The 27,439-nt window shown below is 40.6% G+C and overlaps 2 protein-coding genes, 1 non-coding gene and 1 pseudogene across 9 annotated transcripts in view; all 4 read right to left on the reverse strand.

Moving 5' to 3' along the window:
- Window positions 1-773: 773 nt before the first annotated feature.
- Window positions 774-12,666, reverse strand: LOC122661486 (annotated as a pseudogene).
- Window positions 12,667-14,918: 2,252 nt separating this feature from the next.
- LOC122658673 lies at window positions 14,919-15,922 on the reverse strand. Its single transcript, XM_043853766.1, is given in 2 exon segments — window positions 14,919-15,519; window positions 15,521-15,922. Coding segments are annotated over 2 exon segments (960 nt in total). The 5' UTR covers window positions 15,880-15,922.
- A 2,490-nt stretch (window positions 15,923-18,412) lies between these two features.
- LOC122649317 lies at window positions 18,413-18,568 on the reverse strand. Its single transcript, XR_006331276.1, has one exon. It is a non-coding gene; the product is annotated as a 5.8S ribosomal RNA (ribosomal RNA).
- An 855-nt stretch (window positions 18,569-19,423) lies between these two features.
- The window catches only part of LOC122666712 (E3 SUMO-protein ligase SIZ1-like), a 59,869-nt gene continuing 51,853 nt past the window's right edge, over window positions 19,424-27,439 (reverse strand). For 5 of the 7 annotated variants that reach the window (XR_006333705.1, XR_006333708.1, XR_006333703.1 and 2 more), the window contains 6 exons: window positions 27,063-27,224; window positions 22,202-22,306; window positions 22,034-22,114; window positions 20,731-21,955; window positions 19,809-20,152; window positions 19,424-19,719 (listed from right to left, as the gene is read on the reverse strand). Coding sequence is in view for 1 of the 7 variants with exons in the window: in XM_043862771.1 (XP_043718706.1) it covers window positions 20,007-20,152; window positions 20,731-21,955; window positions 22,034-22,114; window positions 22,202-22,306; window positions 27,063-27,224 (1,719 nt within the window). In the remaining 6 variants the exon portion in view is untranslated. Of the gene's footprint in view, window positions 20,153-20,730; window positions 21,956-22,033; window positions 22,115-22,201; window positions 22,307-27,062; window positions 27,225-27,439 lie in introns of all 7 variants that reach the window. The other 2 variants (XR_006333709.1, XM_043862771.1) reach the window with 2 other exon arrangements.

Here is a 27,439-nt window from a genome sequence, read left to right on the forward strand (position 1 = left end):
ACCCACATGAATGTCTTTGACAATGGTACTTTCTAAGGTTGTCAATTTCCAGCAAGATACAAATGTGACACGGATTTAGTGGGCCTGGCTTGAGCGATATTGATTACCAACATGAGTTTCAATTTCATTGTTGGTGCAGTAGTACGAATGAATAAGCTCAACCAAATAAAGCAAAGAGAGCACCACTAAAGTACTAAACCACCAACAATGTTCTGCATAACTGACAAATAAATTATGGCGATCCCTTGATGTCAGCCTTGTTTACTATACCACCCAAAAAAAAAAAAAGCCATCCACAAAAACCCATAGGAAACCCAAAGTCGCAAGAGATGCTTTTATTGAAATTCATCAAGTTAATGAAAGAAGTCTACCAATCAGAATTTCGTATAGTTGCAACCTGTAAACCATGGATTATACAGTGCTGAAACTAAATGTAGCAACAATCTTCATTAAGAGGGGAAGGAAAAAAAGAAGAAAAGAAGCAACGAAAAATGAGATGCTTCCGGCTTTATTTTGATATAGATCAGAAATGCCCTGCAAACAATTCCCACCTACCACGAAGACCTCTCTACCACAGGACACTACCACAAAAAACAACCACCTGTGAGGGAAGGGGAGATTTAAAAAAAATAAGGAAATTATCACTAAATAATAGCAAGAAAAATATAGAAATTCCTCAACCCATTTATAAATGCAACAGGGGAGAAATTTTCTCCGTTACCGACCGAATCAAAACACAAAATGGGACAAATACATTTTCAGATATATGCAGCGGTTGGTCATTCTCCAGTGGAATGCATTGTCTTCGAATGCCGGAGGCTCTCACAACCAGGGCAATTATGCAAGCTCTCATGGATATAAATATCACAATCAAGGCAGAAGTGCTGGTTGCACTTTGGGCATGAAACTTGAAAGCTGGATTTATTTCCTGCATTGAAGGCAGCACAAAATGAGGAGAGACATAAAAAATTGCCTGATAGACTTCTTTTGGTAAGTAAACATGGCAAATTAAAATGATTTTAGTTGGATCCTCTCAACTTGAAAGCTATTCATGTTCTCTGCTTTTTTTTTTCTTTTTTTTTTTGGGGTGGGGTGGGGGGTGGCTTATATTTTTCTTGTTGTTTGTTATTTGATCTTTGTTTATTCGATTGAATCAATTTCACATTTTATATTGGTTTGAGTGGGTATGTTGCTGCCACTTCGATGGACAGTAGCATCATGTTATTATTTTAATATGATTCAATCCTTCTCTTTCTCTTTTTGACTCTTCTCATTATCTAATCATTCATGTTATAATAGTAAAAGATTTGAGTAGCACTAATACCCTTTTTTATATGATTTGACCTAACAGCCAACCTCCTCAACCCAAAACAATTAAATTCTCTGTGCATTCCCTCTTATTATCTATTAACATAAGCCAAAAGAAATAAAAACATTAAGCAGAGCACATGAATAGCTATTGAACAGATTCTATATTCCTAGTAAATTTCCATGTATCATTACTTGTTAAATTTCCAGTATGTCCATCCTCTAAATCAGATGTGGATGTTTCTTGCTTATCCAAAACGTTATAAGTGATTGACTGTTGATGTTCCCAGATTTTTTTGCTAAAGACTTGTTATTCGGTGCAACTGGCACTTATATTGAGAGCGAGACTCAATCCCCAGACAGTTTTATCTGATTTATTTGAGTTTTGGAGATGTAATTATTGTTATGCTTTTATGGATAGTTTGTTTTATTTATAGTGTTTTTTTTTTTTTGGGCGTGGAAGATGCTATTAGGTGGATTGAATGTCATGATACTGAATTTTTATTATGCTTTGTAGATTGAATCTTATGATTTTGAATTTTTATTATTCCAATTTTTATCACTTATATATTATACACATGATAATTGATTGATAATGTGAAACAAGTACAACAAATATTAAAAATGACATCTGAACTTTTTGCCCATTTTTTTGGGGTATTATTTTGCTCGCTTTTTGACCGATATTTTGACTGAATTCTTAAATTAACAAAATGACTTATCCCGAATAATTCTCTGCCCAAATAAGTCCGAATCCGAATTTCCAAATTATGGTCTACCGCATGGCACAGTGGCCTTCCCGTTGATATGCACTTCCACGTACACCAGCCCCTTTTGAGAGGTAGTGGCCTTGACCTCCGTCATGGCCTTGATGGCACTTAGTTGTTGTAGGGACTCCAACAATGTAGCCCATCACATAGGAAGCACTTTCTTCGAGTAATGCATTTAGAGCCTTCCTTTTTGGGCAATCCCTAGCTCAATGTAGCCCCATCACATAGGAAGCACTTGTCCTTAGGCCTAAACTTGTCCTTCTTGTCATAGTGGGGTTTGCGCTCCTTACTCAAAGGGGGCTGCTAGTACCTTCCTTAGGATGATAGGTCTTGGATCCTTTATCTCCCCCACCTTTTCTATTGTTGCCTTTTTTACTTGGAGCTATCTTCTCTCTTGAACTCCACCAATGACTCTGCCACCGCTGCAATGGCCGAAGCAAGATCTTGCACTCCATGACATTGTAGTTCTTGCACAGCCCAGCTTTAGAGGTCACCCATGAAGTTAAACAAGAGTTGTTCCTCAATAATACTTGGGACCTCAAGCATAAGTGTAGAGAACTCCTTAACATAGTCCTGGATAGACCCGTGTGATTGAGCCTTTTAAGGCTCCTCCTAGCCAAGACACAGGCATTCTCGGGATAGATTTGCTTCTTCAGTTCCCTCTTAAAGTCATCTAATGTCTAAATGATACACGTATCTCTTTCTATGTCAGCATGCTTCTTATGCCACCGGTCATATGTTGGGGTAGAGAGTAGTAGTTCGTACCTTAGCTTGCTCATTGTCAAGTGCCACCACCTCGAAGTACCTCTCCATGTGCCATAAGAAATTGTCGACTTCCTGTCGTATGCCTTGGGCTTAGGTGCCTCCATCCTAGGCACCTCACGAGAGGTAATGGCTCCTCCGGCCACTGCCCTCCAACACAAAGCCCAATCCTCACTCACTTCTTCAATGCGAGCTTCCATCTTAGCCAACGTTTCCAACACTTGAACCTTGAAGGTAGCAAGCTTTTCCCATTGTGCATGTGCCATAGTGTTGACGGCACTTTGCAAAGACTCCCTAAGCTCTTCCACTTGGCCCATGAACTCTCCTTGAGTTCCCTGCATTGCTCTGCAACATCGAGCCTTTCCTTTACCTCAGCCACTGCTAACTCCACCCGAGCTAGGTGTGTCTCCATAGCACCTCCAACCTCAAGGAACTTGTCTTTGCTCCTTCGATTCCTAGTGTTGGGATTAGTCTCCCTTCCACGAGTTTGCTCGCTCACCATCTCGTCTTGTACCTTGGAGCTAGACATGATGCTTTGACCCCACAAGCACGTCTCCCTCGTAACCAAACCTCTGATACCACGTTGTCACAGACTCACAGCCTTAGTCTTCACTAAGCCAACTGTGCTGGCACTTAGCACTCTTGTAGCATTAACTCAGCCTCCCTACATACCTTACGCGACATAGGAAGAGAGTTTGAGTGAATGAGAGCTTTATTGCACTTGGAGTGTTTGAATACAACTTGGTTGTTTGGTTGGTGCCTTAGCCAAATGAAGCCACCTCTATTTATAGGCACTCATGGTTATATAGAATGCCTAAGATCATTACACTTGTCATCCATCCAATGGCTAGGAATATGTTAACCAAAGAGCCTAGAACATTCCCACCTCCTTAGTGGAACTCTAGAGCTGTATTCTCTGGAGCATTCTAGGTTTTAAAGTGTTCTCTACGAGTATCTAGACTTCCTACACAATAGTAGAAAGTTCTACATTATGGATCTTGCTTAGCCCAATGCTTCAAGTCCATGGGTTTAGTGAGGTTGCCCCATGGGCCTACGTGGCAGGCTGTGACAACAAGGCCATATCTTGAATACTGATAAGCTGTTGTCAAGACTCAGACACTATGCCATTCATGATAAACTAGTGAGAAATTTAAACCACTATTTAAGGCATCACTGTCTTGGGTCAGAGAAACTAATGATAAAAACACTATTCAATCACAATAAGAGCCTTAAGATCACAACATCGAAATTACAAATAATAATATGCTACTAATCTCAATAAAAAACTTGGGAACAATTTAATAAAATATCAGCCAGTAGTAAGAAATCCTCTAGCTCATGTGAAGCAAAATCTTTGTATCTGATTTACCTAGATAAAGACTTACCAGATTGGCCAAGAGTCTGCCGGCAACCAAAACAGGTTGCTGGTAACCAGTTCTGGGGATTGTTCAAAAACAAGGGAGGTACATCATCAAATGGCATTATTGGAAACAGATGGTGATATGACCTAGCCAAATGGGGAGACGAAACAAGTGTCAACCCACAAATCCGGCATTCAGTGGGTAGCTCACAGACACGTGCTTTGCATCTTGGGCATGTGTAGCCCCCACCAACCTTGGCTTCTTTGTGACAGGCACAAATAGAGACAGCACCCTCTGCTGCTCTTTGTGGGAAGCCCATCTTGACCAAATTAGCAACAGAAAATTCTGCTATTGCAGGAGGTGGAGGAGCATGCTCCAGTATCAATTCTTTCAAATGTGCCTGCATAGAAGAGAGAAGGTAAAAGTTTTATTAAATAAGACAAAAATGAGGTGATATAAATCTAGCAAGTTGGTCTCACCTCATCCAGTGCCACTGTATATGATCCTCCAGTTTCTTGGCAAAGATGTTTCCATATATAAATTTCTGCAGAGAGACCCACAACTGAACACCTTATTTTGCATTTCTTGCATTTCTGGATAGTTTCCATTATATCCCCAGGATCGCAGGTACTGAGAGAAGAATATAAGATTAAGACTTCATGGGTGACCATATGATGGGATTTGGTTCAGATAACCGTGAACAAGATCTAGAGCATTCTGTAGGGAGGAATCACCCGAGCAGCCCAGTTTGCCCATCAATGCCTTTACATGGGATTCGGGACTGCCACCTAAATCTGTTAAGCACTGAGCAACCCCATCTTTTATAGTTACCAGGCCAATATGACTAAGTGGATTCTGATCAAAGAACTCTCTAATGAAGGCCTCTACATGTTTTGCAACTACAGCCATCCGACTTGGTCGGAAATCCATCTCGGCAGCTGCCTGTGCATGATTAAGAAAAGCCAAATCCAAGATTAGTCAATAACATAGGACAGAAAACGAATATCATTCTATGCTCAGAGTAGTGTTTTATTTTATTTTACTTATTTTTGTGAGGTGGGGGGAGGGGGATGTAAAAGCGTAAGTCTCTAATCAATCAGTTCTATAATTGACGGGTGACTTTGAATTTTTTATGCATGAACCACACAAATTGCTTTTGTGGTATTCTGAACCTGCTTCATTCAGGCGGGACCTGAATTTAACTTGTGAACTCATGCCATCCCATAGGAAGGTTTTGTTGCTTAAGCATCCAAGGTTTAAGAACCCGGAATCGGCTTCGGTTGATTTAGATCCGATTCCGGTACGAATCAGATAGAATCAGCCAATTCTCCCAGTTGCACCTAATAATCAATCAAAAAGGTATTTAAAATTCTGAAAATGAAGAACAATAAAATTTTCCAAAAAAAAAACAGGAATATCCATATATGAATACAAATGACAAAAACTAAATAACAAATTATTGTGATAAATTATAATTATTAAACATATATGGCCATGAATGATTGGAAAAGAGAAAAAAATCCTCCAAATTATGTGGCGTGATGTAAAATTTGTCCAAGGGACCATTGCTAGGAGCAGGCTGTTGGGGCAAATGCCTGGGTTCAAGTCTTGAGAGCAGTCACTTTGCGCAAAAAAATGCCAAAGGTTAGGACTGTCTCCAAAATCACCCCTCCCAGGACCGTGTAGGCAGGACCATCACTGGATAATGGCACTTTATGTACAATTTTTTTTCTAAGGTAAAGATAACTCTTCAACCTAGAAAATATTAAAAATAGGCTCACTGCTTTACACCTTTTATTCTTGCCGCTTCTTCTGCTTCTGAGGCAGCATCTCTCTCAGCTAGTGAGCTAGCTGCAACTATAGTCTTTAAGGCGTTTGCGCAAATTTTACAATATGTGCTGTCCAAAAGTACCTTCTCATTGAAGAATCACATTCAATATAAAATTAATTATGAAAAATTCATAAATAAAACAAGCCAAAAATGAGAGGAAATTTGTATTAGATTTACCTAGGCTCCATAACTTTCCATCAATTGTAGTAAATTGATAGGCACATTTTAGTAATTTTTGTGGTATTTTTTTGGATGAATAAAGAATTCATTACCAAAGAAGAAGAAATACAGGGGCCCCATGAAAGCGGGGAAAACAAAACAAAAAAAACACCAGCCCTCAACTAGGAGAGGGGGGGGGAATACAATGGTATGGGCAGATCCCATTATTCAACAATTAGCCTATTTCGAGGGGAATCGATGCACCTCAAATGTGAGGAAGAAATCTTGCATCTAATTTCAAAAGAAAGAGGTTAAAATCTGCTGCAAGGTCCTGGATTGGCAGTCCATCTTCTAGGATTGCTCTCCATCCAAATATGGTAAATGGTCGCTCCAAAAACGAGCTCACCAATGGTGCCATAGCTGGAGGAACCACCAAATGTCATGTCAAGTTGTCAACCCAAATCCATTCTCGGTCAAGGAGCAAAATCCTTCTTCTTCTTGGCCAGCATTTGGCTAGGAGCCGTTTCCAAAGTGCAGAGGAGAGCAACTAACGGAAAGGTGATCCACATCTTCTGAAGCGTTCCAGCAGAGACCACAATTGGGAGAGAAAGGAATTTACCTTTGGATAAGGAAGGATTGAGTTGGGAGGCAGTGAGAGAGGGCACGCCAAACCGTGAAGCTGTGACGGGGAATGTGCTTATTGAACCAGACCAACTTACACGGACTCACTGAGCCTCTAGCCCTGATAATGTCCCAAGCCGAGCTTGAGCTAAATATGCCCAAAGAGGAAGGAGTCCAAATGACCAAATCTTCGCTGCCTCTAGGCCTTCTACTGATAGACGGAAGAGACTTCCAAACTGCCGGAAACAGGGGAGAGGAGGAAGGCAGCGATGCCCACCCATCATGAAGAAGAACATCCGAGACCAAAGCCATTCTATCGAACCCAAGTTGTAACTCGATCTGTCACTGATTGAGTGAAAAAGAATACCATAGGGGTGCCAGTAATTCAACAAAAGACAAGTAGAAGCACCATCAATAATCAGGGACTTTATAGCATCAGATGCAATAACTCTGAGCTTAAGATTCTCTAGACCCAGGGCACATTTGAAGGAGGAACAGTCCAAATGGAGTCATACTGAAGATGCCTAGAGTAAACCCAATAAACCCAGATGCTTTTTTCTTGGTTGTGAGCTTCCAAATCAGCTAGAGAATTTTTGAGGAGTTAACATCTTTAATTCGTTTTAGGCCAAGGCCTCCTTCCTCCTTGGGGAAATAAACTGAAGCCCAACTGATAGGGTAAAGAAAGTTGGTATAGTTTGAAGCATTCCAAAAGGAAGGCACACAACAGGGACTCAATCTTCTTGATACAAGACTTGGGCAGCCCAAAAATGCCTGATCAGTAAATATAAGTAGACTGAAGTACTGATCTGATCAGCTCAAGTCGCCTGCGTAAGAGCTGGAGCCTCTTGCAGATTTGATCCAGGATAAAACTTGGGCAGTGTGCCCGGTGGGAATCAAAGGCAACCCAAGATATTTGACCGGAAGACGGTCAAGAGAAAACCCAGTTCTCACCTTAATACAGAGCTTGATATCCTCAGTAACACCAGCCACAAATAGGAGAGATTTCAGGTGGTTAATACGAAACCCAGAGAAGGATTCAAAAAGGTTCAAGCAGCCCATGAGCATCAACTGAAGGGAGGTTGGCTGTGGAAAAAATCATAAGGTCATCTACAAAGGGCCAAAGTGATGTAGATCAAAACATGAAGGAGAAGAGGCCAAAAACACTGTTCACGTGAACACTGTCACAGCCCCATATTTGACTTGGTGGGAATATTCCTAGAAGATCCTTTGGGGCCCAGGACCAGATTGCTTGAAGACTTATTAGAAGACTCAATTTTAACTATGCGTGGGGGCTTAGTTTCTATTTTTATTAAGTTGCTTGTTACTATTTTTGAGTTTCAATTTTAGAAACCTTGAAGACTAAAGAGTTTCTATTTTAGTTTCCTGCTTGTAATCCAAGCCTCAGCCTTATAAGGAACTTGCTATTTTATTGTTTCTATTTTTGGGCTCGATAATACTTGATTTTATATATTGTAATTTGCCCATAGAGGCACTCCACGGTTTTATGAATTAATAAAGTTGCTTAGATTGCTTTGTGCAAGTTTTGATTATCCTATTGTGAGGATGAAGGGCTGGGAGGCCTGGCTGAGAGAGCCAAAACCCTAGGGCTGAGAGAGCCGAATCTCCCTATCTCCCATTTTTCTATCTTCTTCTTCCAATCGATCATTTGCTATTACCATTGTAACGACCCCGATCTGAGGACCAATTGGGGCCCACGACACCAGAGTCCAACCGGGACTGCACAGGAAACCATTCGATTAAACAATCAATAAAATCAAAGTGTAAAAACAAAAGAGAAACAATAAGCGGAAGACAACGATCTAAATCTTAATATAGGGTACTGATGGCGCTAATCTATAAATCCATGCTCCCCTAAGAGAGGAACAGAACATTAGAATATTTACATTATATCGGGTACAAGATCCTCCTTTTCAAAATGAATATATACAATAAAAGAGAATTTCATATACACTAAAGTATAAGACTCCAAAAGCTATAAAAGATCCTCAATCTTCATTTCTTTCAACAATGGCTATGCCCTTGCCCTTGTCTGTCTCATCTGTAAAAAGATATTTATTCGAGGAATGAGCTAAACGCCCAGTAAGAAATAACATTGTCATTCATGTTCACATATATCACCATACAATCGAAATCATTTCATTTATTCATTTCATTTCAGTCTGTCTTAAGCCTCAACATTCCTTATGCTCAATATACCTTCAGTCAATACCACCAAAGTGCCTTCAGTCCATACCACTGAAGTGGTTCAGTCCATTGGCACGAGGCCTGGTATATCTCGCCGGTTTGCTTATTGGCCTAGACAATTCAGTCTTATCACTTTCCAGTCGAAAGCCTCAACATCTATCCTCATGAGCACACGGTAGTGCCAGGTTGTATGTTGGTTGTGCCAGTCGACACATGTCTTTTATTTCCATTTCAATCTTTCTTATTCATTCACAATCATTATTCATATAAAGCATTTAACAATATCATAATCATTCACAAACGCATGATGATAAACACATATTAATCAAGCATATAGAAACATCTCAATATATGGTTATAAATTTTACATTATATAACATTATTACAAAAGCAATTACTTTCACATTATCATATCTAGTGTTATCCATCAATTAACAATGTTTCCTTACCAACTCTTTCGCGTTTTGATCAACCGATCAAAGTAAATCTTCTAAGGGTCCTACACAACAAATGGGACCACAAATAAACCCCATATCTAACATGCAAAGAAATACAATTAGGGGGACAAATTACTCTACTTTAGTTGTACTAGGTGTTAATTAAACAAATCATGGGGTTTAGGATTAAGTGCAAGCAAAACAAGGGAAAACCAGGGCCTGGAAGACCTGCCTGATGGTCAAGGTTTCAGGGACCCAGATGACCAGTTCTGACCATCCGGTCCTAGTAAAAGTGTCCGAAAATATGCCCAGAATTGGGTGATTTTTGCACCCAAACTTCAATGGATGGTTTCAAACACAGGGGAAGGGTCAAGCAGGGGTTTGTCTGCTAGCAACTAACCCTAATAAACTCCAATTAAACAATCTTTGAGATCAATTTAAGAGAATTAAGAATTCAAACCCAAATTGAGAAAATTTGCTTTAAAATATTCAGAATTCATAATCAAACATCAGATTGGGTTCTGCTTTCATAAACCCTACCTGGAACAACATTCTAAGGCCAGTTGGATCCATACATGCATGTCTAGAGAAGGTTTAGGCTAGGGTAATACATGCATAAGGTTCAATTTCAGGTTAGAGTAAGGATTGAATGAATTAATGGGGTTTGGCTCATAATCATCACATGGGATCTGTAGAAATTTGCATAGAAGAGAGTTGATTAACACGCGTTCAGGTTCTACATCACTCTAGAGGAGGAATGGAGTGGTAGGAGTGAATCAATGGGGTTAGGACATGGCTTAAGCAAGCAAGAATGAGTAGGATTTGCATATTTCACTCACCTAGTGGCTGGAAACAAGGACAGCAAGGTTATAGCCTTACAGGTATGGTTCCCTTCCTTTTCTCCGACTCTTCTTCTTCTCCTCTTCAATTCTCCTTCTTCTTCAATTTCCCTTTCTTCTAACCCAGTTCCTCTTCTCCTCTCGTAAGGAACGAATTCAGCAGTAGGGTAGTTATAGAAATGAGATTTTAAAGTGATTTTACATCTATATATATAAAGGTTTAAGGGGTAGTTTGATTAGGCTTATAGAATTAGTTTAGAGAACTAGTTTTCTTGCAAAGAAATGAAGTTCTCAAATGAACTTCAACACATAGCCTTAGGTATAAATTCAAATGGCACTCTTGTAATTAAACAAGACCTCAAGCCATCCTTCCTTAAATCAAACCATGGGTTAAACCCATGAACCAAACCAACAAACCAACACCAATTGGACCAAAACAAATCAATTTCCATTAACCAAAACCTTCTAATAAACCTCAATTAAATCCAAATAAAATACAATTAAAATATTAATAAATCATAATTAGCATCATACATCATAACATCAATGTAAATCACATATAAGAATCAACATATCGATATTCGTCGAGAATCCCCTTCATTGCCTAGCATAAAACTGCCAGCACAACAACAATTAATAATATTAAATGATACGATGTAATGCAAGGCATCACAACCATTGCTGTGAGTGTGAAACCTGCTGTTGTTGCTACCTCTGTTAAGGCAAGGATCCTTCCTTGATCATCAATAGAAGGCTGCTACTGCTCCTGCGATTCATTTTGCTACTGCAACTTGTGAAGATCATAACTCTACAGCCAGTTGTCAGACTTGGTTGATATTTGGTGCACACAACCCCCTCAACACCTCCTCCACTTGACCCAAGTTTGAAGAGATTCTGCCGGCTGGTCTGGTCTCTACTCACTAAGTAACTAAATCTGAGTTTACCTTCTATTTTAGTGACCTGCTGGTATCTCCATCTTCAGCCATCAATCGAAGTTGAGATTTCTAGGGCTTCATTACTCCTATTGGACCTTTATTTGTTACGAGTATCAGTCCCATACGTGTTGGGGAACTACTGGTTCTGGAGTTAGCAACTTTCGGGTGCTAAACCTCTGATTCAGACCTGTGGTTGAAGTGTTTTGGCTGCTATTTGGTTATTTGTGTTATGGGTAATTGGGACTAGGTTAACCCTAATCTGGTCTTACATTACAAAGGCCAAATGAGACAGGCAAAGGAACTCACATTTTGGCAAAGGAGTGATGAGATGCTGGTCAGTTTTGGATTGGATGCATCTAGAAAGGAATTCAAGGGTTAAGGAGAAAATGTAAGGGAAAAGGGGGCATGAATAAAATTTTTGGTATCTTTAATATAATAAAAAAAAATCATCACGAGTACAAATATACAATATTGAACCATGATATAACCTTCCCATTCTTAAATTTTCCACAACTTATTATCTAAAACTCATTTTTTATTATTAATTAATTTCTGATTTAAATAACATTTTACTTTTTTCACATGCAATGTTCTCAAATAAGCACTAGGATAGTACAAATATACAATAGGAAAATTTTTTTCTTCCATAATTCCAATTTTTTTCACAATTTAGTAAATAAATAGGGAAATTTTATTTTCCATTAATTAGCTACTTTTTTATTTACAAAAAATGAAAAAAATTACATTGTTTTTTGCATGCAATAATCTCAGACTTATTACTTAGAGTAGTACATTTATCATGAATTATCATTGTAAGTCCATGCTTTTCATCTTTTATAATTAAAAAAATCGGATATGGTGAATTAGGTGAATCAGTTTGATCTGGCCGATCCATTTTACCATTGCAGAAAAATCAAGCTTGCTACGTTCTTAGAAATTCCAGGATAGCATTGTCAGCATATGATTCCTAATAAACTAGCATTTCATTAAAAACTGGTAATTGCAACAAGACCGATGCAATAACTGTAATCCGAAAGCGAGAAAGAAGACAAGAGATGAAACAAGAGGGTACCCTGGAAAGATCAATGACAATGTAAAGGTAGCGAATGAGGCCTTTCTGGATTCTTGCGGTGGTAGTGGACGACGAGAGGGAACGGAGGCGGCGTCGATACTGAGAGTGATTGAGAGTCTTATCGTCGATGGGGCGAAGAAGGCCCGATTCGTCCTCTTGAAGGGACTCCCATGATCTCTCGTCCGCGTAAGCTCTCTCCCACGCCTGCAAACCGTTTCCGTTTCCGTCGTCGTCGTCTTCTTCCTCGTCTTCTTCTTCCCCATCTGCCGCCAATCGTCTCTCCTCTCCATTATTGGCTTTTCTAAGTTCGAAACTCCCGCTCATGTTTCTCCTTATTAGTGGCCCCTTCTTAAGGCGCTGATTTTAGGAGTTGTCCCTCTCTGCTTTAGTCCCACGAGAGCTTAAAAGAGATGAATTCACTTATAAGTAACCGGTTGTTTTTTTTTTTATTATTATTATTATTATTATTTTTTTTTTATTTATCTAGACCTTTATGGAGCCATGAACGCTTCCTGCGTTTCACCCCCAAAAAACAAAAAATGAACGCTTCTTGCGCTAGACCCAGAATCGCGCTAAATTACCACACAACTCTTAGTGAACATAAAAACCACACCCTGTTTGCGCACGCTCTTATTCACCTCAAGCCGGTACAGGTACTACACGATTAAATATTTATGATAGGGGCTCATGTTTTTTGTGCCGCAGCGCAGATTGCATCCAGACATATGGGGCTACCATTCAGGGGGGTAGGGAGGTCATTGCGCTCACCCCCATGTGTCTAGGCGCAGCCTGCGCATGCGACACAGAGAACATTCTCCCTTATGATATTTGGCTCTCCACATTTAGAATTCTCCAAAAAGATAGTTTTTAAATATTTTCTCTGTGCCGCTGCGTAGCTTACGTCTAGACACATGAGCCTACCATTCAGGGGGGCAGGGTGGTCATTTCGCCCACCCCATATATTTGGGAGCATCCTACACCACCAGCATAGAAAACATTCTCCCATATTTTTTATAAAAGAAATTTTGAATACTTTATTTTGCCATTTGACACTTTTGTCTGGATTGAAACTTCATGCTCCTAGAAAATATTTGAATCCGCCTACCCCGTTCCTGATCTGAATTTTGCGATTTATTAATAAAACAATGTGCCATGTGGCATAACTTTGGGTGCTATCGTAGGGATAACGTTTACACCCGCTGGGTGTACAAAACCAGCACTACCTTTTCGGAAATAGTAAAAAGTATATTATATAGGAAAAGGAAGACTACCAGGCTATGTGGTGTCTGTGCCTAGCCACCTGAAAGGCAAAATGACCACCCCACCCCTATTGAATGCACCTGCCCAAGATCTCATGAGTCTCCATGTTGGTGTAGGGGCCACACAGCAATCCCCCTCCCTATATTTTAATTTTATGATCCTCCCAATACCCCACAGTGGCAAGAGCCTCGTGCATTGGATACGTCTTTCATGTTTCAATTCCCACGATCAACAGGGACAGGGAGATCAATTTGAAATTGAGAGCTCGCAAAAGAAAAAAACAAAAAAGTAATTAAGAGTGCCACTTATTGATTGTGATGTAGGACGAATGATTGAAAATCTGTACAAGCTTGTAGAGAGTGTTAAAACAGGTGGAGCTACTATTGAAACTCAAGCAAGGGGTATAAGTGAAAAAATGTAAATAGTTCAAGCAATGAACAAATGTAAATCTAGAAATAAATGAGTTTATACCACTTTGAATCTTGTGAGTGGAAGCACTCTCTTCGACTATGTTGTAACAGTAGGAAAGGTAGAATCACATTACATTGTGTGACAGTGCACTTTGTAGAGCACCCCAGAGAGAGGTGTGGGCCAACTGACTTGAGTGTGGCGGATAAACATAGACAATGATGAAGTTTACAAAATCGACATCAACACCGTTCTTATTCAAAATGGCTTGCAAAATTCAAGTTAACGTGGAGATTTGTGGATTGTCATGTCTCGTAATTTGTAGCAGACCACATTACTATTGGATGTGTCTATATTTGGGTCAGGTTTTACTGTTTTAGGTCCATTACATGTTCGTAGGTAAAATTGTAAATGTGTCAGAAGTAAGATTTTTAAGGTTTCATATATATTGTCTCTATGTGATAACCCTAAACACAAGCAAAGCAGATCAATGAGATAAAGAGTCACGTAGAATGTTGGGAAGTAGTTTTCTGTCCAGGAGTGCTGGCGGGAGATAAAGAGTCAAGTAGAATGTTGGGAAGTAGTTTTCTGTCCAGGAGTGCTGGCCTACGCCAACACTCTCATGTGTCTATTTCTCTCCTCCTTAAAACAAGGGAGTAGATGTGTCTTTTCAAATAGGGAGGAGAGAGATAGACTCATGGGAGTGTTGGCATAGGCCACACTCCCGGACAGAGAACTTTCTCCCTGTTTTTCTATCTTTATGGGAGAAAAGAAATCACATTTTAGGTTGCTTAAGTCAATTGTCGAACTGGCCACAAGATCAGATCAGCTGGATGGACCTTACTCAAGGTTTTAGTGCACGGTATTGAAACGGGTATCAACAACATGTAAAATAGATACGATACTTATACGGTATCAGCCTAGATCGATTGTATCGGAAAAAATTACCCTTAAAATTCTCGACATGCAGCCTTATTTTCTTCAAGGATAACGACTCTAATTCGATCCAGCTTCCCCGTTCTTCTCGCAGGCTCCGATTTACATCTGGTTAGTACCAGTGGCCGAACAGAGACTTCCCCAATTAGCTTCGCTGACTCGTCGCCGGTTCTTGTTGTTTCATTGCTTCTCTCACTGTTTGAGCTTTCAAATCCCAACTTTTCCTCATTTTCTGTACCATTTCTCGATTCTGCAGCCGTATCTCTGCATTTGGATTCTTTTCCCGACGTGGGTTTCTCTTCTTCTGTCTCTACTTGTTGGGTTTCGACACTGTCTACGCTTTCCTGCTCTCTATTGACATTTGCAGCATCTTCAATTGGAGAGGGTGAACCCCAGAAGCGATTAGCCAGAGAGGAAGCTCGGTATGACTCTGACCTGCTTCTCATGAGTAGCAAAGCGTTCTTCGGTGGGGAAGAAGACACAAAAACATTGGCTTCTTCCTCTTCTCCTTCTTCATCTTCGTATCGTTGGTCAGAATATTCATCTGTTTCCTCTCGTTTAGATTCTCCTAGCGCAGAATCTTTGGCGATAGCCCATTTAGGGAAACTGTAACCATCTCTGCCATATCGAACAAGAAGCTCTGGGTTTGGGTTTTATAACGGAATAGTTGCATAAAAGAACCTTACGAATCCATCGTAACCGGCCTTTGGCGACGGTGGTGCTGGTTCGACCGTTCTTGGCCCCAGATTGCTTGGATCGTTGTACGCGAACTTGCCCAATACAGGTGACCTTGGGGGAAGAGGGCTCCTGGGTTTCTACCGCTACAACAACATTCTTCTTTCTGATGAATATAGGGCTAAAACGTGACCTTCCCCTGCTTTGACTCCCCATATTGTTTCTGAGAAACCTCGTTAATGGAGGCAGAAACTTATCTGCTCGATTTGGGCTCGAGTTGAATTTTAAAGAAGGCCGCATTTAATGCCCGAAACAAAGAACAAATCACAAAATTAAGAGCTTGGACCTGAGAAGGAAATGGGGAAATACCAAAATGGAGAGATTCCGGAGGTTGTTGTGCTGTTCTCTATCGACTTCTCCGTTTTGCAGCTTTTGTTATTGCCCGTCTCCGAAACCTGAATCAGCACCGGCAACCTTTGTGCATTGCCCAAATCTCTTCCCAGTTCCCCCACCCCTCTCACTCTCCTCTCCTCTATCCCTACTCCCTATCCTATGCCTCTCTGCTTCTTTACTTACAAGATAACATGAACTCCTCCTGTATTCTCTAACAGGGTATGTTTCGCTTCCTGACGTTCTCCTTACATGAAGTGTCTGCTAAGATAATGGACTCTGGGAGTCTGGCTTCTGGGTTTTCTTGAGAATGAATAAATATTGGATGCTTGGAAGTTTAGATTTTTCTTACATTGGGTGGGATATTCCTACAAACATAACCTATGCCAAACAACCAAAAAGTTTGAGTGGTGTTCCAACTTCCAATCTGTCAAACGACATCAAAGATTCCAATCTAATAGTTCCTGAGTGTTTGACAATGAAATGGGGTTAGTACTGTGCTCAGTGTGTTGTCGTTCAAAGATTATGTTGTCATTCTAAGATTTAATAGGATCAAAAAGCTAAAAGCTAAGAAGATTGATGGAGTGGACAGTTTGAAGTGACAAGAGCAATGCGTGACGTGATGTGATGCTGATGAATCCTTTTTCATTGCACAGGAAATGTGGTGTCCTTCTTCCTCCTCTGGGAGCTTTTAACCCCTGGCTTTTGTCTCAGTCCATCTGTGTGTAGTTGTTGTTGTTACTATAAGTGAAACAATCAAGATGACTACACACTTGAGGTGTTGGTATTGGATAGGTCTCATCTACCCTGGCATGTGGTAAGGAGGAGAAATGTTTCAACTAAATATGTGGACATAATTAAATAGGGTAAATTACAAGTCACCCTTTGATTTTCAATCGTAACTCAGATCACCCCCTGATGTTTTTTAAAACTCAAATCACCCCCTCTACAGTAACAGTGTTATTCTGCTAATAGTTATTGGTGTGAAAGGACTATTTTACCCTTGTACTAAAACATTAAAATTAAATTTACAATATTACCCTTCCTTCATCGTCAACGTAAATGAACACACTTCTTTTGGGTTAAAATCAAAGCTTTCCGCCACCTGGTTTCAGGTATTCTCGCAATCAGCAACATAGTTGCCGGAGGAGGGCAATCGTTCGCCAATGAGTTTCGAGGCCGTCGTGCCACTGGTTCGACCACCGCAAAAGGACGGTGGTGGCCTTCTTTAGTCACTGCACACATTTAATAATAATAAATTTAAAAAATGGCTCATGACCATGGCTACCACTCCTACCCGCGGCAAATCGATCGCCGCACAGAGGTTAGGAAGCTTTTCCACCCTTGAGTTTCGAGGCTACCGTGTCGCTGGTTTGGCTCACGACCATGGCTGCCACCCCCTCTTCAAAGCAGCCGCACTCCCCATCGATGCTTCCTTCCTTTCCTTTGCCTTCCCCTCAGCAGAAGAGGCAGCAATCAAACGGTGCTTCATCCCTGCATCACCCCAATCCATGCCTCTGCTGCGATCCCTTGTTTGCTTGATCAATCGCCAAGATGCCAAGGGGTTGTTAATAAAATACAAAATCCTTTACTCACCCGTTGACTCGCACACATGTCATAATCCTTGGTCTGTGTTTCAAGACGAGTTGAATAGGGAGCCCGACAAGCCAATGCCCGGAGCGTGCGGTTGCCTGGTGGCATGCCATGAAGGCGCATGGTGCCAGCCAGGATCAAGGCAACGATGACTCCTTGGGCATAACGCGACAACTCGGGCTAGGGGCGCCACTGTCGGCCCCCATCCGCTTCCCTCCCGACAATTTCAAGCACTCTTTGACTATCTTTTCAAAGTCCTTTTCATCTTGCTCTCGCGGTACTTGTTCGCTATCGGTCTCTTGCCCATATTTAGCATTGGACGAAATATATCGCCCGATTGGGGTTGCATTCCCAAACAACCCAACTCGCCGACAACGCCTGGTGGTGCAACAAGGCTCTCACCCTCTCCAATGCCCCCTTCCAGGGGACTTGGGCCCAGTCTGCCGCTGAGGACGCTTCTGCAGACTACAATTCGGACGATAAAGCCGTCTGATTCTCAAGTTGGTCTCTTCCCGGTTCACTCGTCGTTACTAAGGGAATCCTCTTAAGTTTCTTCTCCTCCACTTATTGATATGCTTAAACTCAACAGGTAGCCCTGCCTGACCTGCGGTCGTAGTCGAAGCGTGTTGCAAGACAACACATGATCAGGGTTAGTAGAGCTCAAGGTACGCAGAACACATGCGACGTCCGAACTAATGGCAAAATGGCTTCAACCATCACTCATTGTGATGCTTGCCACACAAGAGGCCTTTCCTTTGGGCTGACTGTACACCAAGCAAAGGCACATGGGCCAAACTCCGCTCTGCACTTGGCCACCACAAGGACAACAGAGGGTGGGCGACGTGATGCATGACACCCAGGTAAGCGTGCCCTCAGCCTGATGGCCTAGGGCGCAACTTGCGTTCAAAGACTCGATGGTTCACAAGATTCTGCAATTCACACCAAGTATCGCATTTCGCTACATTCTTCATCAATGCGACATCCGAGATATCTGTTGTCGAGAGTCGTTCGTGAGATTCGGATTCAAGACAACGCACACCACACCGAAGGGGTACTATGGCACGCCCATTCCATTGTCAGTTCCTTGGCACCAACCGCGCCAGTGGTTGTGGGTTGGTCGGATGCCAACACAACCTAATTGTCCCGATGTCACCAATTGAGTGACTGCAACAACGATTGGAAGGGGTAAAGGGCTGTTTCATTTTCGAGGTTGATTTGCTGGAACCCTAGTTGTAACATATGGGGCGACTATAATCTTAAGGAAATTAACTGGTGGGATGACTCAGCCCTATTTAAGTTTTTTTCAATTTAATCCCAACAAACTCTCTATGACATACATTCAAATTTCATCAACCTAAAACCTAAATCAGTGTCTCAAACTCGCTGTGCTGAGACCAGTGAATAATGTGACAGCACAACCCTCCCTACGATGCCCTTATTTTATGACAGTATCAAAAAGCGGCCTGGAAAACAAATGGACACTCCAAGGAAATCTAAGTGAAAAGTTGAAGAAAGGAGGAAGCTTTAAAGATTTTCAAAAGTAATTTCTTTATACACACACACACACACACACACACACAAAAGATAATTTATTGAATGATAATCTTCGGAGTCAAGTTTACACTGTTTTTTCTTTTTTAGGAGTGCAAGGTCAGGATTTCTATGCTCTCTGTTCATTCCTACAATCTGCATTGCCAAATCAACCTTCTACGTGATTGAATCTAGTTGGAGGAAATCCTTGCCCCTCTTTTTATATGCAGAACCAGAGATTTACCCCTCATTTGAATATTGCATTTAAAACAGTTATAATTCCATCCAAATGTACAGATGTATATCCTGAAAGAAAGGAAAAGCAGAAACATTTGGCTGAAAGAAATGGTTCCATTGATGATAAAATGGCCATTTGAAGATATATGTTACAGGCTTATTGCCACCATTGGCGGAACCGGAAAAGAAAACAAATTAGTATGGTACAGAAAGGAAGAAGGCTTCCCCAGTAACCTAAAGAATTGAACCTTTCAGGATGTCTACTATATTTAAACTCTTCATATGGTTCTTCTCTATTTGTACAATTTACTGCAGATGCAACATCACCAGACCTACAAAACTTTAGATTGGGGGAAAGGGAAATCAAAACAAGATAAATTTGTGTTGGTCCTGGCAGGCCAAGAAACAGCATCAGAAATATGGAAACAGAAGGGCAAATGAAATCCAAGCAGAAGACACAACTGAAGGTCAGGGCTCACCAGGGGTTAAATGTATATGTGAGTCCCGATAAATTTTGAAGCATCAGAATCCAGCTACATTGACCATGCAGTGACTGAGATTTTGTGCCACCAAAAGCTCCCTATCTTCAAAGGAAATGTTAGATATTCTCCAATTTAAATACACCAATCTTGAACTCAAAGGGAGCTGAACCACCATCATTTCACTGCCACTTGAAGTTACTCCGAGTCCAAGTCTATACAGAGATCCAACCTTGGCCTTACAGATCGTGGCTGGCGAGGGAAAGAAAAAGGGCTATCTGACTTTTGCCTATTTGTAGTTCTCTTGTCAGACCTGTTGTCATTCATACTCAGAAGCAAAGAAGCTGCAAAAGGAAATAAGCAAATGTCCATGTCAGAAAAGTGAGACAACTTCAGGTCTATCATGCAAGAATTAAAATGATGAGATCTGGGCTTTCAATCTTCATCCCATTCACATGGTGTCCAAAAAAAAAAGTATGCGGAATTTCTATGAGCACTTGTGGATAATTATTGAAACTATTAAGTGGAAACAATTTTGATCTAGGAACTCTTTTTAAGTTGAGGAATGCTGCAGAGACTGTATCATCCAGGGGCCACCTCCAGGACACTTCATTCATAATGCAATAAGCCAACAAAAAAAAAATGATTTCGTGTGGCCCAAGGACACACCCATGATCCTGAACGTAGGCAGGTCAATGGTTAAGAGTGGTCTCCTTAGCGTCTCTCTTTTATTTCTGGGACAGACAAGCAAGGTAAGCTGTCGGTTGTTAGAAGGTAGACTCACACCCCATATCTGATATAAAGTCCTGAGGCCTCCCAAGGCATCAAGCCGAAGCATGTTGCAATAATCAAATTCAATCCTTTGACCAGCACGGATGTAAGGAAAACGAAAATATTGGAACTTGATAGGAAGGGGATATACCAGTATCAGCTAAAGATTCCAACCTACCCTCCTTTGATGAAAATTTGTCTCTTGAATTCAAATTTGTGGATTCAGAGTTCCCACCGCACCCACTCCCACTTGCAGTCCCACCTCCACTGCTGCCACCAAGCCTGAGAGAAATCCAGTCTTCTGTGCGAATACCATTTGACATATCAGGTTGGTCTCTCAGGTTAGACTCTGCTGAGACACCTGCTGGACAAGTGGGCAGGAAAATTTGCAGAGAAGGGTCATCCCCCCCAAACCCCAATGGGTTATCAACCAAGCCATCATTTATATCAGGAATGGACCGACAAACAAGAGCAGCTGGGGCTTGTGTAGCAGTTCCAACAGCTGTATCTGGAGCCAACACATAGCCATTCACTGGTGTAGGACAAGTAACAGAAGTACGTTGCACATCGACTAAGGTCTCTGAGACATCTGTATCAGTACCAAACAGTTGGAAACTAGAACCTGCCTGAGTACCAGATGGCAGTTGCCAAAGAGGCATCCCAAAATCATCGCCAGTACCATTGAAGAGACCCAGGCAAGAATTTCCACCAGTGGAAATACCTGGATCATGGTATGAGTCAGGAATTCCAGAAGGGGGGACAGAAAAAACAATTTCACTGGGATCTGCTCGAACAGGGTCATAGGCTAAGGCGGTGTCGGTAGAAATTAGATTTTCATTCTCTTCCTCTGAATCACTGAGAACAATAACATCTGCATTCACTGCAGAAGGATTCCTGTTGGCCACTCCATATGGAGACTCAAAATTCAAAGAAATAGAATCCAACTCATTGTCATTGGTGGTAGAGAAATCAAAATGTCCACCTCCCTCCTGATTAACACTTGGATCATCACCATCGCGACAGCTTCCAGTAGCACTGCTGCTCATTGGCATGATTTTTGGGCGATGGTTTTCCAACTTATCTTGCAGTCGATTTTCAGAGGATAGGGCACGGATTTCTTCAGGTTTGCTAACTTCCCAATGTCCATTGCTGTTCTTTCTTATTCCCAGCTTCAGACCAGCATGTCCTTCTGAAACACCTTCCTGTTTGATCTGCTTCGGAGTTTCTAAGGGCTTCATGTCTCCCTCAGTAACATATAGAGAGCCATCAGGTAAGTGCCATTGAGCAAGATCCCTACGCTCATTTTCATTTTTTACACGCCATGACCCATCAGGCCTCACATCAATCTCATTAACATCTTCTCCACAATCTTGCATCTGTTACAACGAATTAAATAATTAGAAGAGCATTAGAAGCAACATACCAGAATTCAGAAGGTCAAGAGTAAGCACTACCTTAGTTGTAATGCGATTGAAATACGGGTCTATGATGAGATTCTCCAACGAGTAGTTCTTGAGACAAACGGGGCATTGCCACTGCAGCCAAAAGTACAACTCTTGTTTAAATATTTCAAATAGTTTAACGAAGAAAAAAATACACACATAATAAGATGAACTCCTTGCCTTCCTGGAACGTTGATTAAGTTCAACGAAAGTGTCAAGATCAAAACAGCCCATATGAGCACAAGGCTTGAACCTGCCAGCAATCTTCATTCTAGACCCACTCATCTGCCATTCACATGGGCAAAAAAATTAAGATATTGCTGAGATATCTCACTACTTGGAAGCCCTGCCATCTCACATTCATTAGATTATGGAGGAAGTAATAAATTAGCTAAGTTTATGTTTCAAGTTGAATAATATAAGGGTTATTGGGAAGTCAACTAATCCACAAGTAGAAGCAACAGAGTTTAGCGGGGATGAATTCACATTTTTGCTATATCAGTAGAAGCCTGGACTGAATACCTTGTTGACATGCCAATGGTCCTACAAAGGACTCATCAAATGAAAATGACCTAGAAAAGATATTGGTTTTACTGGATTTTCAACAATCCTCACTTCTCACCTCATAATTCTTATATAATTATCAAAGCACCTTGAAAAAGATGGTTATTAGTCTTTTTTCCCTCCTCTCCCGTCTTTTTCTAGTTGGTTGTATTCAATGACCAAATTTAGGCTTCCAAGAAAACTACTAATGAAACGATGGTCACCGTGCATTCAAATGACATTAGTAGCAAATCGTAGATCATTGTAGAAAGAATATTCACCAAGGGTAATATGTCATTTTAGTAATGTGACACCCTTGCTGTAATTATTTTCTTTCCAATGGCAATGGTCTTTTAATTTTTATTGTAGCAAGGAATGTGGGATCACGGAGCAACTAAAGAAAGATGAATAGACCAGTCACTTGCAAGTTGCGACAGGCTTTTGGAAGTTTTCCTGGTTCGTGGCCATAGTGTCACGGACAAATCTTTAGTGGAGTCTATCTCTGCCCGTACAACACCTTAGCCAATGTTTGACCAAGGCAAGCCTAAGGCCATTCAAGCCATCTTGATATTTACCCAACCTAATTTCACAACAATCGAAGAAACAATGAACATGGGTACTTTACTGCTCACCCAACTGTTCCTTGTCGTGCAGCCCATCATTAGTGTGACTCCAACTCATGGCAACACCAAGCCAACCATCATGACTAGTGACTACGCCCAAGGTGTAGTAATAACCCCACTCAAATGGCACAGAGAATATCGAAGGTTTGCTAAGCCTACGGCACAATTGCCCATGTCAATCGTCACTGTTGCACAGGGTGTGTTAGTAACCGACACCAACACGGACCCATCCAAGGCACATCGAACCCAAGCAATGCCAAGGATAGGAACTCTTGCATGCAAGACACGGGATAGTCCACTCACTCAAGATCATATGCCATTGTCACACCGTTGTATATATGGTGCTAGTAGCAGCATAATCCCAAACATCTGCTCTATTAAGGTTTTAGGGTTATTTTTGTCTTTTTCTATTATTCTGCAGGTTATTTGTTCTGTTTTAGTTCTGGTTTAGTGTAAGTCGTGGGTACAAGGGTAGTTTAGTACTTGTACTCTTTATTTTTTGTCACCTTGTATATTATAAGTATTAGGGAGAGAATCTGCGGCTAATAATTTCTAAACTAGCCGCAGGTCTTCCCTCTTCTCGGTAAACTGGTTTTTCTACCTTCTCTTCTCTGCTCTTCTCTTTTCTCTCTTCCATCTTCCTCTCATATCTGATTACAGAGTTATGATACTGTAACATGGTATCAGAGCATTGTAATCAGATATGCGATCTTCTTCACTTCATCTCTTATGAGTTTCTCCTTCGGTTCTCACTTTCCGGTGTGCAGCCACCTCTTGCTGCATCTACTATTAAGTAAACACTCCTTCTCCCATTAATGGAGTATCTTGTACCTGATTATATGCTTGTCTGTTGCTGCTGAGTTGAAGGTTCCATCGATTTCAGAACCCTACATCAATTTCGATTTTTCCATGAAAACCCTGATAAAATCGATTGATGAGCACATTTATGTGTGAAATCTTAGGGCATAAAGCATACATTTTACCACAATGGACAGAGTTACTCGGTGCTTTCTTGTGCTTTTCAGGGTTTAGGTGAATTATTGTGAAAATGGAGGAGATGATGCTAAGGAGATGTTTTAAAGCTTTTTCGAGGTGTTAATAGTATGGATGCATAGCCCATCGAGTCAGCTTCGCAACGGTTCAAACGACACTTGATTCCGAGTTGAAACGAAGAAGTTATGGCCGTTTCCGTAACGACGCGCGAAAATGGTGTACAGGGGTTTATTTATAATTATTGACAGTCGGACGGGGACAAAGTGAAGCAGAAGTTCGGATTCCAGGGGCCTTAACATAATTATCAGAAGTTACTTTACTGTACCCGAAAGATTCCATTTGGAAGGCTATGGACAGTCCAACTTCAACTTGAGATATCTTGGGCTCCCCAACTCCGAATTGGACGACATTTGGGTCTATTTTGGGTGATTTTTCGCAAGGAACACAATGGTGAGGCCTATATAAGCACCCTATGCTCCACGTTTTCTGAAAGACAGAATGGGTATTTTATTTATTCTTGAAGGAATCCTAGTCATCACCCTTACTCTCTCTCTCCTCCAACTTCTCAAGGGCACTTCTGGAATTCTACTTGGGATAGATTTATATTTTCTCATCTATGGAAGGTTGAAAAATCAAAGATGCTTTGATTTTATTGCTTGGAGAAGATATCTACAAAGAAAAGGAAGCACTTGTTAGAATTGGAAGTTTACTTTTCTAGAAATAGAAGGTCTATGTAAATAATCTTCTCTTCTTCTTCTTTCTATTTTTTTTCTTTTTTTTCTTTTTTTTCTTAGGATTCAAGGCATTGTCAAAGAGGAAAGAGAAGAGAATATTCTCTTTTCTTAGGGAATATTTCTCCTACACTTCCATCTTCTCTCTTCTCCTCTCTTCCACCTATAAATACCCCCTACCTCTCTTGTAAAAATGGCTCATTCACTTAGTGAAATTTCTTCTCTTCTTCTCCTTCTAATTTGAGGTTTTTGGCTTTTCTAAGTTTTAGCTTGCTTTTTTTATTTTCATTTAATGGTTATAATAGGTTTAGTTTATGCTTTAATTTCAATTTAAGTCTTCAATTGGGTTGTAATTTCTTAATTCTAGTTTAGGTTTTAAGCCTTCTAGTCTAAGTTCTTAAGTCGATGACAAGATTTGAAGATTTAGAAGAGGAGGCCATGGTAAGTCTATGCAAGTATTCAAGCTTTTCAATTACATTCATGCAAGCACATCCAGGTTTTACTATCTGAACTCTCAATCTCATTCTCCATCTCCTCTATCTCTCTCTATCTTCTTCTTCTTCTCCCTCTATTTCTTTTATTTTAATTTTATATGGTTGTGGTTTGTGGATGCATTTTTATTCCCTTATTTCTTTTTATGTGGTTAGTATGTGTGGCTGCATTTTTATTCCTTTCAATTCACTTTAGTTTGATAGGTTAGATGCTCATGTGTTAGGACGCCGATTTAATCCCTTAATTTTGTTAGATGCTTATGAGTTAGGATGCATTGATTTTCGTTAGTTTAATTAGTTTAATTTAACACTTTAATTTGGTTCACTTTGCATTACTTTTAAGTTAGTTAAATAGAGTGGTGTATATCTCCTCGTGTTCGACCCGTAGCTACGATTGACCCGTACGCTTGCGGTTTTATTTTAACTCAAACATCGATCTTCATGGACTGTTGGTTTTTGGTGATTTTTCACTGAAGATTATGGGTTGTTTTTCTCTTGGTTGCTGCTGGAAATTGCTTCTACTAGAGTCTTGAAGATTTTACACTGCATTTGGTTTCGATTTTGGCTGCTTCACTATATCCCAGACAAATCGATTTTCTCTCTGGTTGGTACTTTGGTTTCTGCTTGTGTTGGTGAAGTTTTCCCTATTGATGGTTATATATTCCAGCATTGTTTGGTGATCACCTCCTGCTCTTGATTGGCCTTCTGCTCATAATCGATTTTTTTTTGGGATTTTTGGTGACCCTTGTTATCCTTCTTTTGTTGTTGCCACTCTGGTTTTGTGTCATGGCTAAGGCCAAGACTAGGGACATTGTTAATGTCCAGATCACATCTATTAAGCTCAAGGGGAGCTCAAATTACTTGTTATGGGCTCAGGCAGTTCGTGTTTATATTATGGCCAAGGATAACTCCGTTATATTACTTCTGCCCCTCCTGCACCTGAGTCTAAAGAATATAATGAATGGGTCAAGGACAATGCTATCATTCTGATTTGGTTATGGAACAGTATGGCACCAGACATTGCTGCCAATGTCATTTTTCATACTACTGCCAACCAAAACATTCAAAGTCTACCTAACAAGGAGATGTACATCGTTGTCTGTGTCCAATATTTCAGCCTTTCTGTCAAAATAATATATATATAGGTTATATACAAAAGAAATGTCGGTGTCCAAAATAGCAAGGATTTATCCGCAACAGAAAAGTTTTCAAATATGGAGATACCTCATAGGAAATAGGACAATAAATATTTCGCAAGCATGAGCAATCAAGCAGAAGAAGTATTTGCCACTAAACAAACGTTAATATATGATGCAGACCAGTGACTATTACAGTATTACCTAGTGCAACCAACAAAATCATAAGCTTAGGAAATCAAATCAATATTACTTCCACCCAGCAACATATATGAGGGTGGATCTTGGTGCAACGGTTAGGTTGCTCCAATGTGACCAAGTGGTCACAGGTTCGAGTCTCTGGAAACAGCCTCTTTGCAAAGCAGGGGTAAGGCTGCGTACATTATGACACTCTCCAGACCCCACAATGGCGGGAGCCTCGTGCACTTGGTATGCCCTTTTTTTCAGCAACATATATAAAAATGGACAGACAACTACACATCAAATGGGAATTACACTTTACAGAAACATGTATTACAACTTACAGGGCAGCGGAGATTGACTGTGATTGAATCTGCCACAACTTCCAGATCACTGTCACTATCTGCATTATCAGTGGCAGTACCGCCACCAACACAACGGCGAACGCGAGCAAGAGAATCTTCAAATTGTTCACCAACCTGCTCCTTTGGAATCAAGTTCATAACCTAGAGAATAAATGAAATGAAAACATGGAAAACTTAGTAGTAACATTAAATAATTAATAATTAAATAAATAAAGATATAACATGAAGTGACTACAGTTGAGGAATGATCTCAAGTAGAATTGAACAATCGCAGAACAAACCCACTTGACGATCATGACTAACATGTAAAGCCATTACAACAAATCAATAGCTAGAATTGAAGGTCAGAAGCAAAA

Source organism: Telopea speciosissima, chromosome 1 (assembly GCF_018873765.1).
Source record: "Telopea speciosissima isolate NSW1024214 ecotype Mountain lineage chromosome 1, Tspe_v1, whole genome shotgun sequence".
Classification (NCBI taxonomy): Eukaryota; Viridiplantae; Streptophyta; class Magnoliopsida; order Proteales; family Proteaceae; genus Telopea; species Telopea speciosissima.